Below are 15,625 nucleotides of genomic sequence, written 5' to 3'. Positions count from 1 at the left end.
GTTCCCAGCGAATGGGTCCGTACTATTATTATTATTATTATTATTATTATTATTATTATATATGGAACGGTTTTAATTCGTTGAAATGTTAAAAGCTTTCTTTTATGTCACCAGGCCGAAGTGAAGGAGCGAGAGCGTCAGGCCAAGGCAGTTGAACTACACTTGGACAAACGCAACGGAGAGCTCCTCAGAGAGGAGGTCAGATTCAATTCCAAGAGTACGCCAACAAGGTCATCACTAAAGCCAAAGACAATGACCGTAATCTGTACCTACTTATGAAGGCCGCTCAAGAAACGCCCGAAGGAGGTCGTGGGCCCAAATTTGTAGGCAAAAGAGGGCTTCAACCAAGTTACCTTGTGGGTGATGCTACCGGCGTGTAGTTGCCAAATTACTCCAATGGAACAGTGAAGGGCTCACACAAGAAAATTTACGGCAATCCTGGCGATAGTAGGAAGCGCTTAGGGTTTACCTGGTGACTGATCTCAACTGCGATGAATTTGAACTTGTAGATAGACTTCCGTTTATCGGAGATAACTTCTTGTCCTTAGAGTTTCCAGAGTGACCGGATTTCATGAAGTGTTATATGCTGGCAGGAATTACAAAAATAACAGAAGACTACAGGTTTCCAGCTTTCTTTTCCAGAGATCTAAAACCACGGCGAAGTATTTTGGCAAAAAAAAAGCGTGAAACAGAATAAGAAAGATGGTAAAATTGGACTTCGGTCGTCGGATGAAGGAAAATCTCCCTAGTTGTAAAACAATCGCTTGTGAAAGGAAACTTTGATATAACAATGTATGACTTACTTTCTGTCAATAAGATATAATGAAAATGATTAAGGTAGCAAGGAACGCGTATTGTCTTTACGCAGAGAATTCTTATTATGCCTAGCACCTCGATGTTTCACGGGGCAACTGTAGTATATAAGGAATACCATTTCAACTTTGTTGATATATCCAAATTACATACATACATACATACTTAATTGCATAGCTCCCCCCTGGGGGCTCTTCCGCCATACATGAATATAAGATATTAAGTCATAAAAACGTCACAATAAGATAACATGATATTAAAAATTAAAAAAATAAAAAAAATAAAAAAATAAAATTTTGCTTATATTTCAATACTAAAGTCACATGTTACGAATTAAGAATATTCTTAAAAATTTTCTTTTTAAAACCACTTAGGCTATCTGTGTCTCTGATAAATTTAGGTAAAAAATTATAACTTTTAGCCCCACGGAAGGCAAAAGCCCTTTGCCCAGCCGCGATCCTGCACTTGGGCAACGTAAGCTCGCTCTTCTGTCTGGTATCTCTTTGGTGAATTTCGGAACGTTGTTTAAATCGTTCACAGAGATAGTTAGGAGTCAAGTTGTTGATGCATTTATAAACCATGACTAAGTCATTAAAAAGTAGTTTTTTCTTTACGTTAAGCCATTTAAGGGACTTCAGTGCCTCTGTGATGTGATCGTACTTTTTCAAGCCAGTCACGATCCTGCAAGCATAGTTCTGGACTAACTGAAGTTTTTTGATATTCTTATTACTTGTGTTGCTCCAAACTGTCGAACAATAAAAAAGTTTGCAAAAGACGAAAGCATTTATGAGGTATATCAGAGTGCTTCGATCCAGTAAATGTTTTATCCTATTGACTCTCGTTAATTTAAACATACAGTCAGATACCGTTTTAGTGATATGCTCATTAAAGTTAAGATGGCAATCAATGTGCACTCCCAGGTCCTTAACTACGGTCACAGGCTTGATTTCAGTTCCCAATATTGTGGCACTTGGAAGAGTGGCAGGTAAAGTTCTCATTAGTTGGGGGACGCCCACATAGAGAAGTTTTGTTTTATCAGGGTTGATGAGCAGCGAATTTCTACAACACCAACTCAATATTTCTTCGAGATCTTCGTTTACAGCAGAGATAACGTCTTGAAGTTTGTTTGAGGGGAACCCGAGGAAAATTTTTGTGTCATCCACATAGCCCAGAGGTTTGCAGTGTTTTGGAACTCGAAAGAGATCATTTACATGTAATGTAAACAATACTGGGCCCAGGATGGATCCTTGCGGTACTCCGACTGTTAAGGGTAGAGGGCTGGACAAGGTATCCTGAATCTTTACAACTTGTTGACGTTGTGTCAAATAACTCTCAAACCAGGTACAAGCTATTTCCGATAAACCAACGTTGCGAAGTTTTCGCAACATCAAGTCATGTCGAATGCTATCAAAAGCTTTGGACATATCCAAGAGAACTATAACCGACATCTTTCTGTGATCCATGTTATTTAGTAGTTCGTCTGTGAAATAAAGTAATGAGGTCTCGGTTGAGTGAAATTTTCTGTTTCCGCTTTGCATTTGATATATTATATTGTTTGAGTCAAGGAAGTCGACTAGTTGCGAGTGAGCTGCTCTTTCGCATACTTTAGATAAAATGGGTAGTAGTGAAATTGGTCTTGTGTTGGCAGGTTCCTCACTGTCGCCTGATTTAATGATTGGAACGATTTCTGCTTTCTTCCATTGTAGTGGAAAACTGCCCAAAGAAAAGGAGTCATTTATAAGACTAGTTATGATGGGAGCAATAACTGGTGAACTATCTTTCAGAATTTTTGCATTTACTTTGTCGCAACCGGGAGCTTTGTTAGACGGTGTACTCATAATAATCTTCTGCACATCGCCCGTAGTGATGGAACGAAACATAAACAAGGTATTTTGACTAGAGCTGCGAATGGATTCACACGGATGAATTCCCTCAGTGTCTCGGGAGTTGAGATTATGTTCTTCAGCAAGGTCCGTGGCTTTCAAAGCTGTCACTTTTCCCACATTAGCATAAAATTCATTGAATTTATTTGCCAGAAGGAGTGGATTTTCAACAGCGGCTAATGGAGCGTTTTTCTTGGGAAGACAACGGTTAAGAATTTTCCAAATCGAGTTGGAGTTTCCATTCGATTTTGAGATTTCAGAACGAACATGTTCTTTTTCGGCAAGCTTGATTTCATGTTTGACCTCCTGACGGAAAAAGCGATAAGCATTCCAGTGCAATTTGTCGTTGGTTTTCATCGCCTTTTTATGCCACATATCACGCGTGTTCATTAGTCCTTTGATCTCTGGTGTAATGAATGGATTAGGCCTTGAATTCATCCTGATACGTTTAATTGGGGCGTGCTCGTCTAAGACCTGAAGAAAAAGGCAGTTAAAGGCGTTAACTTGATCATCAGGATCTTCAAAAAGATTAACGATATGAAAGGGAACATTTGCCAAATCGTCAATAAAGCCATTACGATCGTAATTTTTATATGTTCTCGTGGTTACATATGTTTTCCGTGGCCTTGGTGTCTTAAACTTGAGTGTTAAGCTAACCAAACTATGATCACTAATTGCAGACTGTATCACTTCGCAAGCGTAGATGATATTTTTGTTTGTAGTCAGAGCAACATCGATGAGTGATTCAGAATTTTCGGTTACTCTTGTTGCGGTCTTGACGAGTTGAGTTAGGCCAAAAGTCGAGCAAAAGTTGATCAGTGCGCGGCCCCCAAGATCGGTTGTTCCAAGAACATTACAATTAAGATCTCCAAGGATTAGCACATTTAAGCCATGTAGCAAAGAGTCAACAAAAGTCTTACTTAAGTCTTCTAAGAAATCTATTGAGGCATCCGGTGGTCTGTAAACTGTGCAGAGAAGAAAAGATTTAAATTTCTTATACTGTACATTCATCCAAAGCTGTTGAAAATTCGATTCAGACGTTGAGGACCATTTTTCAATCACCGAGGCCTTATAAATATTTTTAATGTAAACAAGTAATCCGCCACCTCTCGTGCGTAGCCCTCGATCTTGCCTGAACGTCGCATATCCTGGAATAAGAATATCCGCGTCATGTATTGTAGAGTCCAACCACGACTCAGAAATAGGAAAAAGGTCATACTTGTTATTGATAATCATGTCTTTAAGAAGGTGAAAATTTTCGCGAGACGCCACAGAGCGTACATTAAGATGGGCGACGGACATGAGATGTTTTCGATTCTTCGTTGCTTGATTTCTGGTCGATTTGTTGCCTTGGTTTGTAGTTTCATTGCTGCCTGCTTTTCCTCGTATGGAGGGCCCAGGTTGCGGGTGAATGTCGCCAGACAAGAGGATGAGATTAACCGCAAAGATGCCTCGAGCGTCAGGCATCGCCATGGTCGTTTGGCCATGTTTAGACCATTTGCAAATGGGAAACCTTCGCTGTTTACACCGCGACGAAGTTCGACGAAAGATAGTACAACGATTTGAATCAAAGGTGATATCTTTGCTGGTGCTGTCGAGGAGACGCGAGAAAAGAAATAGGATAATGAAGATAATGACAAAAGTCGAGGGACGGACGCAAACTTGACCGACCACCATGACGGTGTTATCAAAATTATTTCGTTACACCCACCGACGCAGCCCCAAACAGTTTCTTTCGAAACCATCAGCCTTTATAAGGAATACTGTTTAGTCCCGCTAAATGATAACTCGCATTGAACCATCTCCCCTGAATTTCCATGTGCGAACGACTTAGCGTGTATATCGTGACAAAATAGTTGCCTTTTAGCGAGGGTTCCAGTTGAGCAAAGTAGCGAAGACTGATTGTCACCAGCGCACCTGGAATTCTAAGTTTCCGGGAAAGTATTATCATAATTTACGCTGACGTGATTTTTCCGACAATCAACTCTGCTATTCAAATAAATGAATATCACGAAAGCTCGTAAACAGTTTCAGAGAGAAGACATTGAAAGGAGATTAGCGTAATCAACAAAGAGTAATTCGTGCTTTTCGAATTCATGCCCGCTCCCTTACAATACATGAGTAACTTACCGTGTTTATCTATCTCCTATTTGTACTATATACAGAGATAAGGTGGAATAACTATTTGCCTTGATATCAAGACCTTTTTCAAAGGTAAAAATAGTCAAGGTCGGTTATTTACACGAGGTCTCAACCAAACCGCGTATTTACGCAAGGAGTGGGCCTTACGTACGTATTTTCTATAAGTGGTAAGTTTTCATTCAATGAACGTCCTTCCACTGCTAGCTTACGGCTCTCCTAACACTCTTCACAAAAACAAAGGTTCGGCTAAATTTTAGATGGCATTGAACGCGGTTCTGATAAACAATGGCTAAACTTTGTTCCAATGACCGGCCCTCAGTCTCTAAAACCAACCCGCATTGGAAAAAGCAATCTCGCAGACGCCTAAATTTGGCCATTTGGAGGTTAACGATATTTCTTTTCCGAATGAAGGCTTATCACGAGACATAACGGGGCAAATTTCAGGATCTTCTTCAATACGAAAACCATAAGATTCAGGAATCGTATAAGTAGTTTATCAATGCTTTTTCTCCCCACAGGAGATTGGAGCGGCTAACATACCAGAAAATTTATTTTGTTGTTGCTGTTGTTTTTGTTGTGATTGTTTCTTTTTGTTAGGCAGATATCTCTTCCCTGACAATGCAGCACAACCCCGTCAATAAATTCCAAAATCCACTCTTCTGTAACTTAAAAAACGGCATTTAATACAAAAGCAATTACAAAGAAAGTGAAAAACAGGTCAATACAACAATTGGAGTGGCCTGATATAATATCATCCGGCTCCAACTAAACTTTCTGAACTTTTCCCCTCGACAATTCGTTTAAGACATAATTTTGAAACTGCCATGCCGTTTCCGAATAAAAAGAAAAGAAAATTAAATTATTCATTGAAGCTTTTCGTTTTCCAACTGAACAATTGGTTTTTAACAGCATTCTTAAAATGTATCTGATACATTTACACAAGGTACAATTTATCGCAATCAAACGCAAAAGAGAAATCTTTCTAAATATTGGTAAAAACAAGGTTAAACCTTGGCCATAACAGTTAGAATCAGGCGCTCAAAGTCTGACAAAACGAATTAATAAGATGCAGAAAATAACTCCGATAACAAATAACTAGGTAAAATTCCTCGAAAAGTTAGTCACGCAATTTCAACTCGTCTAGAACTAAGATTATCGAACAATTGCGGGACAACTGATTGCTCTTCAAGTTCTCTGGAAACTATCTGTACAAGCATATAACTTTCACTCAGCTATACGGCAAAAATGGATTAAGAAAAATTTTAAAAAAAGAAACCTATTCGACTTAGACCAAAATGCAACACCTAAAAATGTGTTTATAGGTAACGACTTCATTCATATTACATTACAGCTACCTAGCCAGTCGTGATAATTTTAAGACATCACTTATTAAAAAAAAAAAACATTATAAACTAATTTGAATCAGACATCAACACACTTCAAAGTTCTTTCTCTTTGATATGTCCAAAATTCAAGAGCGTTTCTGGAAGCGAGGAAACAATCTTTGAAACAATAGAAATCTACAGGGGCTCTTCTTGAATTTTTAGATTGAACCGTCGTTTGGTTCTCCCTGTTTTGAAAAGAAGACCACCACAGACATTTCATCGGAAGCCAAGTGGGTTTTGTTACAAACGTCTACAGACAACTTTAAACTGCATCAGCTTTCTTTCTTCAAGGCTCACTTCCTTAACTGAAAAATAATAATAAAAAAAATACGTTGAGAAGAGCAAACTTAAGGGAGCTTGTTGAATTTCCGTAAATCTCATTCCTTAATTCGGCTATGCGAAATAACACGAGACACTGCATAACAGGATCAATTCGAACGAAAGTAATTTTTAACCTCTCTTGTTTTCTACGAAAAACCATATCGTAGAAAATGTTGCGAGTCATTTGCATGCCATGTCAATTTGCTCGTGCAACAAGGAAACTCTAGCCTGAAGAAAAAGAATCGCATGGCAAAGAAAAGCATCTCCTCCCACATCTAAAGCTATCTTTCTGATCTGAAGTCGCTTAGTACTGAATTAAAGATATAAACAGAGTAATTACATGGTTCAGCATCTAAATTTCCTTGAAATCCAGGTGAACATCATCACCAATGAGTACGAATGGTGCCCACTGCTTCACCTCCTTGAAATTTCCAGATTCTCTCATACACTTCATGGCTTCATTAAGAGCTTCACTTGCCCTCTTGCCTTTAACCAGTGCATCGTAGAAGAAACTCATGAACTCCAGGGTTGCCTCGTCTTCAATCGCCCACAACGTTACCACAACCGATCTAGCTCCGGCACCCAAAAATGCTCGCGCGATGCCGACCACACCCTCGGCCATGACCTCCCCACGGGCAGTGTAACAACAACTTAGAACAACTAGTTGCGCCCGCAGCCCAACCTCTAGAACATCTTTCATTGTCATTAGATAGTCAGTCTCTTGAGGCTGAGGGTTTTCTCTTGCGGTGTTTGGAGCCAATAGGATTTCTCCAGTTTCCATTTTACCATGCGCTGCAATGTGTACTAAAGCTACCGATGAAAGTCGTTTTAAAACTTCATCTTTTGAGGCCATTTCTCCTATTAGTGGGGAAGTATTGAGGATTCGTCCGATCATCGCAACTTCTTTCTTTGCTCCTGGCAATTGTATCAACGGTTCTCCCTGATAAAGGATATGTTTGAAACATGGGTCGCCGACAAGCAAAGCACCAGTCTTCATGTGGAATTCAGCTGGGCAATCATTGATTAATCGTAGAGTCGTCAGGGACGGAAGCATGCGAATTCTGAGAGAGTCACTTAGGTATGTTGACTTCGGGTCCTCTAGAGCTGCATAAGGTACAAGGCAAAACGGCCCCTCAGGGACAACTGTGAGCACTTTGCTGTCGATCAGATCAGCGATGGGAGTAATGATGATATCATAAAGCTTCTGCAGAGCAGTTGATTGGGAAGACTTCACATCGATTCGAATCATGTCGTTCGCCACCTCCTCCTCTTTCAGCGAATCAATCGGCCGATTCTCACCGGTTACAGCATCTCTACTAGAACCGATCTCCTTAAGGGCGTTTCTGTTCATCTGCTCGATGAAAAATTCCAATTCTTCCTGGTATCTGTAATTATTGACATGTACCTTTCTCAGCTGGACGTTATCATTGCAAAGGAAAATCCAGAAGTAAACGCAAGGCCCACTAATGGCGATGAAAACTGTAGTAGATGGAACACGACTCAGAAAAACGTCTGGGCTGGTATTTTCTAAATAGTCTCCAACCTTATATTTCGAGTTCATAAGATCTCTCAGAGCTTGAGCGCGTCCTTTTTCTGCGGTAAAGAGAGCTTTGACAACTTCACCAAGCCTAAGGTTTATGCGCCAGAAAGCTGTGTATGCATCTTTGTGCTGATTGCGATAGCAAATCTTCCAGTTATCATTAGGTTGAAGACTATCCCTGATATCATCATAAATCCTTACACTCGAACAACAGTGGTCAAGCGCTCTCATGAGATTCCCTTCAGATACCAAATTTATACCAAGAGAAAAGTGTGAGCCTGCCTCTCCGGCCTTGTCTCCCACTTCTTTAGCAATTTCTAGATCACGTTGATGGTACCCGATTGCTGTTTTAAACTGTCCTAGACGAGAATAAGCGCAGCCGAGATTGCCATAACTGGTTCCCTCTCCGGCCTTGTCTCCCACTTCTCTAGCAATTTCTAGATGACGTTGATGGTACTCGATTGCTGTTTTAAACTGTCCTAGACGAAAATAAGCGCAGCCGAGATTGGCATCACTTCTTCCCTCTCCGGCCTTGTCTCCCACTTCTTTAGCAATTTCTAGATGAAGTTGATGGTACTCGATTGCTGTTTTGAACTGTCCTAGACGAGAATAAGCGCAGCCGAGATTGCCATAACTGGTTCCCTCTCCGGCCTTGTCTCCCACTTCTTTAGCAATTTCTAGATGACGTTGATGGTACTCGATTGCTGTTTTGAACTGTCCTAGACGAAAATAAGCCCAGCCGAGATTGCCATAACTGGTTCCCTCTCCGGCCTTGTCTCCCACTTCTTTAGCAATTTCTAGATGACGTTGATGGTACCCGATTGCTGTTTTGAACTGTCCTAGACTATCATAAGCGCAGCCGAGATTGCCATAACTGGTTCCCTCTCCGGCCTTGTCTCCCACTTCTTTAGCAATTTCTAGACGACGTTGATGGTACTCGATTGCTGTTTTGAACTGTCCTAGACTATCATAAGCGCAGCCGAGATTGCCATAACTGGTTCCCTCTCCGGCCTTGTCTCCCACTTCTTTAGCAATTTCTAGATGACGTTGATGGTACCCGATTGCTGTTTTGAACTGTCCTAGACTATCATAAGCGCAGCCGAGATTGCCATAACTGGTTCCCTCTCCGGCCTTGTCTCCCACTTCTTTAGCAATTTCTAGATGACGACGATGGTACTCGATTGCTGTTTTGAACTGTCCTAGACTATCATAAGCGCAGCCGAGATTGCCATAACTTCTTCCCTCTCCGGCCTTGTCTCCCACTTCTTTAGCAATTTCTAGATGACGTTGATGGTACCCGATTGCTGTTTTGAACTGTCCTAGACGAAAATAAGCGCAGCCGAGATTGGCATAACTTCTTCCCTCTCCGGCCTTGTCTCCCACTTCTTTAGCAATTTCTACATGACGACGATGGTACTCGATTGCTGTTTTGAACTGTCCTAGACGAAAATAAGCGTCGCCGAGATTGCCATAGGTTGGTCCCTCCCTGGCCTTTAGTTCAGCGCCAGTCTTGCTTAGTAAATCTAGCAGAAGCTTGTTATTATCATCAATCTTAAAGCGAGTTGAGGTTAATTAGCTGATAAGAAGATTTTAGAGGAAATGTGCTTTTCAGAAATAATGGAATATTGGGTACTTACTTTCTTAAGAACACTCTTAGCGAGCTCTCCTAGTGCAAGTGACTGCTTAGTTTTAGACGTCAGGGTGATTTACATCTAGACACACCAACTGGGGTTTTTTAAACTCCGGTCCTAGACACTGCTCAATGCGCCGTTAGTAAATATTGCCTGCTTTACTTTGAAACATTAACGTTTGAAACATTTGTCAATGCAAAGGATACGGCCAATCCTGTGTACAACCAGCTCCTTGCTTCTTTATACAAGCAAAGCTTGACACAAGCGTTGGCTCCTGAAAAGAAGGAAATAATGGGTGGTTAGAGGTATTTCATCATCATTAATATAAAAATATAAGAAAATATCGACTTAGTGTTTTTTTCCGGCAATTTGAACTAGTGGGAGGGCTTAAAGTGAATAATAAGAACTAATGCAAAACTGTTGCTAATATTGTGGGTTCGTTTCTAAAGAAAAAGTGGCGCTGCTTTGGTGGGGGGTATAACAAAATGATTTGTTTTATTTGCTGAGTTGGCAATGTCAATCGGCCACCGAAGAGAGTTTTTGGAGCCAACGATTTTAGCGTTAGCCCTTCGTCAGAGCGTTCTGACGAGGGGTTAACGCTCGAAACGTCGTTATGGTGGCCAATTTATACTATAAACTCAATATAGGTTCATATATATAATTGACACCTGGGGTGAAGTCAACCAAATTATCTTATGGCAGCAATATAGGTTCATATATATAATTGACACCTGGGGTGAAGTCAACCAAGTTATCTTGTGGCATCAATATAGGTTCATATATATTATTGACACCTGGGGTGAAGTCAACCAAATTATCTTATGGCATCAATATAGGTTCATATATATCATTGACACCTGGGGTGAAGGCAACCAAATTATCTTGTGGGATCTATATAGGTTCAACTGCAAACTTGTCGACCCTAACTTGCAGTATAGCACACATTTCCGCGCCGGATATCATTGACACCTGAGGTGAAGTTAAGTCCCTTTCGACAAAATCGCTGAAAGGGTTTTGATGACCTATGGTTGAAAAACCCACCTTTCTTTATAGCTTTCATTAAAATGGGTTCCAACTGAACAGAAACTGTTGCATCACTGAGACATTCCTCGTAGTTTCCTATGACATTCAGAAGTTAAGTGTAAGTGGTCGTTACACATCGATTGCAATTTACGAGTGACATCCGTTTATTTGTTTATCCTTGAAACCAGGCGACAGTCATTTTACTGGGTAAAATTAAGAGGAGAGACGGTTTTCGGTTTTACCCTCCTTTGTACCACTTGAAAATCTGCAAACGACACTGAAGAAATGTAGCCACACAATCGATTGTTGCTTATTGACCTATTGACATTTTAAAACTGGTAATTGGTCGTATTTAACTGAGTGTGATCACAACTCAACTCACAAAGTTCATCTTAGACGATTCTAAACACGTTACAATTTTGATGAGAGGAATATTGATCAAAGAAGCACCTCTACCCGTTTTTTGTATCATTTTGGTCCCATGCAGGATTTTGTTTCTTAGGCTCAATAACCCAACGCATACCCAAGTTTTTTATTTGTGATTTTCCTATTTTTTTTTTGTAATATTTTAGTAAGTGAATAAGATGTCGAGGAATAAGTCTTTACAGGATAAAAAATACTTCGCGTTGTTCTTTGAAAGCTTGAAGATCTGAGTTAAAGATGAGTAGTTGGCTTGGATTTGGAAATTTCGATTTTTGTATAATTAACAATTATTCCACGAGCGCGCGTTGGATATGAGATGATAGATAGCCAACTCGGCGCTACGCGCCTCGTTGGCTATAATCATCTCATATCCAACAAGCGCTCGTGGAATAATTGTTTTATTAAAACCGTCGAGTTAAATTATTAAATTTTATTAAATTTTTAGCTCCCTTTTATTTTTAAGCTGACACGTACGCTTACCATATTTGTAGATTATGGTATATTGGCTGATATATCATAATGGCTAAGCCAATAAAAAGTCTTGAATTGCATTATCCAATGATCTAGTTTTTAATAATTTATTTTATCTCTACATGCTTAGACTACGTTTTATTATTTTCCACAGCATGTTTTGAGAGGACCTCTCGCTTTTCCCACCACAGCCTGCATGAGTTTGAAAAATCATCTACTCGTAACTGAGAAATCGCCCAAGCTATTGTCTCTGGCGTATCTCTCAAGCCAAGATAATCATCTCGGCAGGCTGGTGTGAGTACTTCCGAAGAGTTCTGATAAATAACCGTGATCCAGAAAGATTTTTTTAATGAAATCTGGGGTGTCGCATTTGACGATATCTCCGTTTTGGTTAACGTCCTTAGCAAAAATATCACATTAAATCGCGAATATTATTCTGATTATTGTCATCATTATCAGATTTTCTGAGAGATTCCCACGTTGTCCCAAACGAAAGAGTCACCTTAGGACTCGAAACTCGGCGAGAGCAACCTTAATTAACCAAGAGAAAATCCCTGAGGGTCACTGGAAATAGCGCAAATTTCTTCGGAAAAATTCAAATCACGAGGTCTGTGACCAAGCCTGGCAAGAGTGGGCGCTATTTCGTGCAAGAGGGCTCTTCTACCACTTATAAGTTAGGAACTTCTCAAAAAATGCGACGAAAGGCGGTTTTCTTAAAATTTCTTCTTTGCAGAACATTTCTGCGTTTCGTTCGACATGAGATATTCAAGTTACTATTGTCTTTAAATAAAATGCGGAAAGAACTTTAGGCGTCGATAAATCATGATATGAATGGTTCCAGATTTTTTGATTTTATTATCTTATGCTGCATGGAGGATTTAGTAGTTTTAGCAAGAAATTCTTACCCAAATGGAAATGAGCTGCTGCCCTGTTGCTATAAAGCTTGGCGTTTAGCCGTGTATCTTTGCAGTTCACTTGAAGTCCTTCCGTGTAAGAGTTTATCGCGTCATTAGTTTGTCCTTTTCTGTATTCTATGTTTCCTTCCTCGAGACATACTTTCGCTATATCTGAAAACATGCCGCTCGTGTGTTAATGGTTTTGAAATGAATGCAACGAGTTTTTACGGATAATGCCAACCTTTGTTGCCTAAAAACGAACTTTTATGATGTAAAGAAGCTTAGAGCTCTCCAGAAAAGGAGAGGAGAAGATTTCGGAAACAATTATTTACGCATTTCTTTAAATAAAACATATGTAGTTATGGGAATTCGTCACTGTATCTTGGCTATTAAGTAAAGTTATTCGGTTGGCTTTTATTCATAGAAGCTTTCCAAACCCCTTTTACACCATTTGCTGGAGATTAGTACTCTTAGATGCTGTGGGTGAAGTACGGTGGAAATACTTCGGCGGAAAACGCGAATCGTCCTTCGAGCGCTTCCCCGCTTTCATGACATCCTCGAAGGAAACTATTGATTGTAAGATTCCAAAAAGTTTCAAGAACTTTCGATTCAATTCTTAAAGTTATCATGAAACTTTTGACGATCAAAGATAAACCTCCTGCAGAATACTCAAATTGGAAGTGGCGAATCGCCCGGTCAAGGTGGTGATCACTTGTTCAAAGGAATGATCGATAGTTCACATATAATATTGTTGATAGCATGACTCTTATTAGGCACTGGTTCTCTCACCTCTCAGAGGGTCATCTTGTACATCTATTTTCCAGTCAGTTGAAGTGGCTTCACATTCCTGTGTTGCTGAAATTATGATAAAAATTAACGTACCCTTGTTAGAGACCAAAACTATAAGCGATTCCAGCGTTTCCACATTTGCCCGATAACTGTAGCGAGTTTCGTTACCCAGGATACCGGCTCATTTATTTAATTCCTATAAACCTTCAAGAGTAACTATCCAAGAAAAGGCCGAACCAGACTAAAGATTTACTCAATCACTCGACCAAACGGCCTTAAAACTGCTTCGAAATATTCATTTGGCAGTTTTTTCTGTTGCTTTCTCTCACCTGTGGCCTGACGCTCATTATCCAAGTCCACTTCTTCTCCCGTTGCTGGGAGGTTACTCTCCGCCATAACTAGAAATAAAACGGAATCGATTGTAATGAATGCGTGTTCCTTACTGCCAACCGTTTTTTAATTTCGTAGGAAAATGAATATCAAGTTTCATTTTCAATGCAATGCGTGTACCTTAGTGTCAACCGTTTTTCGATTCCGTAGGAAAATGAAATGAAATTTCATTTTCGTTTTTCGTTTTTCGCTACGCCGTAAAAAAATGAAACTGGACTTCAATGCGTGTACAATGATGCGTGTACAATAATGCGTGTACAATAATGCGTGTACCTTAGTACCAACCGTTTTTCAATTTCGTACAACAACAAAAATCAAATCTCATTTTCGTTTTTCGTTTTTCGTTTTTCGTTTTTCGTTTTTCGCGGTGCTATGAAAAAACCAAATTCGACTTCAATTTTCGTTTTTAGTTTTTCGTTTTCGTCTGGAATTTGAAAAACGGATTCCGAGGGCCTGATTACATGAGCCGGGCTGGCCCGGTTAGCCGGGCTGATTTCTTTTGTTTTGGTGTTCGCCAAAGCGTGAAAACAAAAGAAATCAGCCCGGCTCATGTAATCAGGCCCCAAGTCAAGTAACTCGTTTTTCGTTTTTCGTTTTTGGCAAGGGCACTGAAACTGACATTCTTTGGGAAGAGTCGCGGCAAAATAAGATAACTCACGGCAAAATGAAATAACTCGAGGCAAAAAAAAATCAACCCACGGCAAAACAAAATCAACCTACGGCAAAACAAAATCGACCCACGGCAAAACAAAATCAACCTACGGCAAAACAAAATTAACCCACGGCAAAAACAAAATTTAAGGGCTAGCGGTTGATATCGTTCAAATACTGAATGCGTATTGGGTATGAAGCTGTGTATTTTAAGATGGCGGATTACGAATCCCCTCGTATTCGTAACCTTGCTTAAAATATTTCAACAGAAGCCGAGTCTTTTAACATTCATTTGAGGGTCAGATACTAACTACGCATAACACTGTGTATTTTTAAAAGGCGGGTTACGAAATTATCCTTTGCTGTGAGTCTTGCAAAGAAAGTGTGTTCTTGAATGACAATATTCTGCTGTATATGCGGTTTTTTCTTCCGCTGTGGCTTAATGACCGACAGTCGCTCAAGGTCTTCAAATTATTAAATGACCGGCAGTCTGATATTTTGCTCAACTGAGTTAAGGAATCGAAGAAACCGTGGAAATTCTCTGCGTTGAAAAATACTTTGAAAAAGATGCTAGTTGTCGGTTCTTAAATCAACGAAGAAGAAGAGCCGCGTAGATTTTGTTTGTTTTGTTTGCCCAAAAATGATAAACGACGAAAGTGAAGACAGCATTGCTTGTAACGGGTGTCTCCTTTGGACTCATTTTGCATGCACTTCATTAAAAAGTCGACCAAAGAACAGAAACTGGTTCTGCAAATCTTGTAGAATTAAATACTCATAACAATTTACACGAGATTATTTTTCAGTCTACTCCTACTTCTAGGATTACTCGGTTATTAATCAAAGTCATGGCATATGGGATTTTCCATACGCTGCGTTTTCCATAGGTAGAGCACAAATGGGCGCTTCCCATGCCTCAGTCCAGCATTATAGCTACAGGGTCCGTGCACGGTTCGTCCACTCATTATTTTTAATGTTATAATATATGTTGAACATCAGTCAAAGCCAATGTAGAGTCTTGTTTTGTTTTTTCACTCCACATTATACCAATGCAGAACCTGACTTTACCTGAAACACATATCGTTTTATTAAATTTGAAATCAAAACCACTTTACCTGATTAAAGTAAAGAAGAAAAACGTCAAATCTACAAAAATTGCCAAAATTTTAGAAATAATCATCTCTTTACTGCTGCATTATGATGAAAAGCCAAAAACAAAATCAACTTCTGTTTTATAGTTTTTCGTTTTATGTGCAAGTTTAAAAAGAAA

The 15,625-nt window shown here is 39.7% G+C and overlaps 1 protein-coding gene across 1 annotated transcript; it reads right to left on the bottom strand.

Annotated features, from left to right (window-relative positions):
- Positions 1 to 5,517: 5,517 nt before the first annotated feature.
- On the bottom strand, positions 5,518 to 13,713 carry LOC148720000 (uncharacterized). Its single transcript, XM_088737552.1, has 7 exons — positions 13,647 to 13,713; positions 13,318 to 13,383; positions 12,538 to 12,699; positions 10,757 to 10,834; positions 9,922 to 9,989; positions 6,885 to 9,635; positions 5,518 to 6,528 (listed from the first exon to the last, which is right to left on the bottom strand). The coding sequence occupies exons 1-6, from the start codon at positions 13,711 to 13,713 to the stop codon at positions 6,897 to 6,899; spliced, it is 3,180 nt and encodes a 1,059-aa protein (XP_088593678.1). The 3' UTR covers positions 5,518 to 6,528; positions 6,885 to 6,896.
- Between the last annotated feature and the right edge of the window lie 1,912 nt (positions 13,714 to 15,625).

This window comes from Stylophora pistillata, chromosome 11 (genome assembly GCF_964205215.1).
Source record: "Stylophora pistillata chromosome 11, jaStyPist1.2, whole genome shotgun sequence".
Lineage (NCBI taxonomy): Eukaryota > Metazoa > Cnidaria > Anthozoa > Scleractinia > Pocilloporidae > Stylophora > Stylophora pistillata.
Note: the sequence above shows the minus strand (reverse complement) of the source record. Positions and strands in the feature narration are given on the sequence as shown.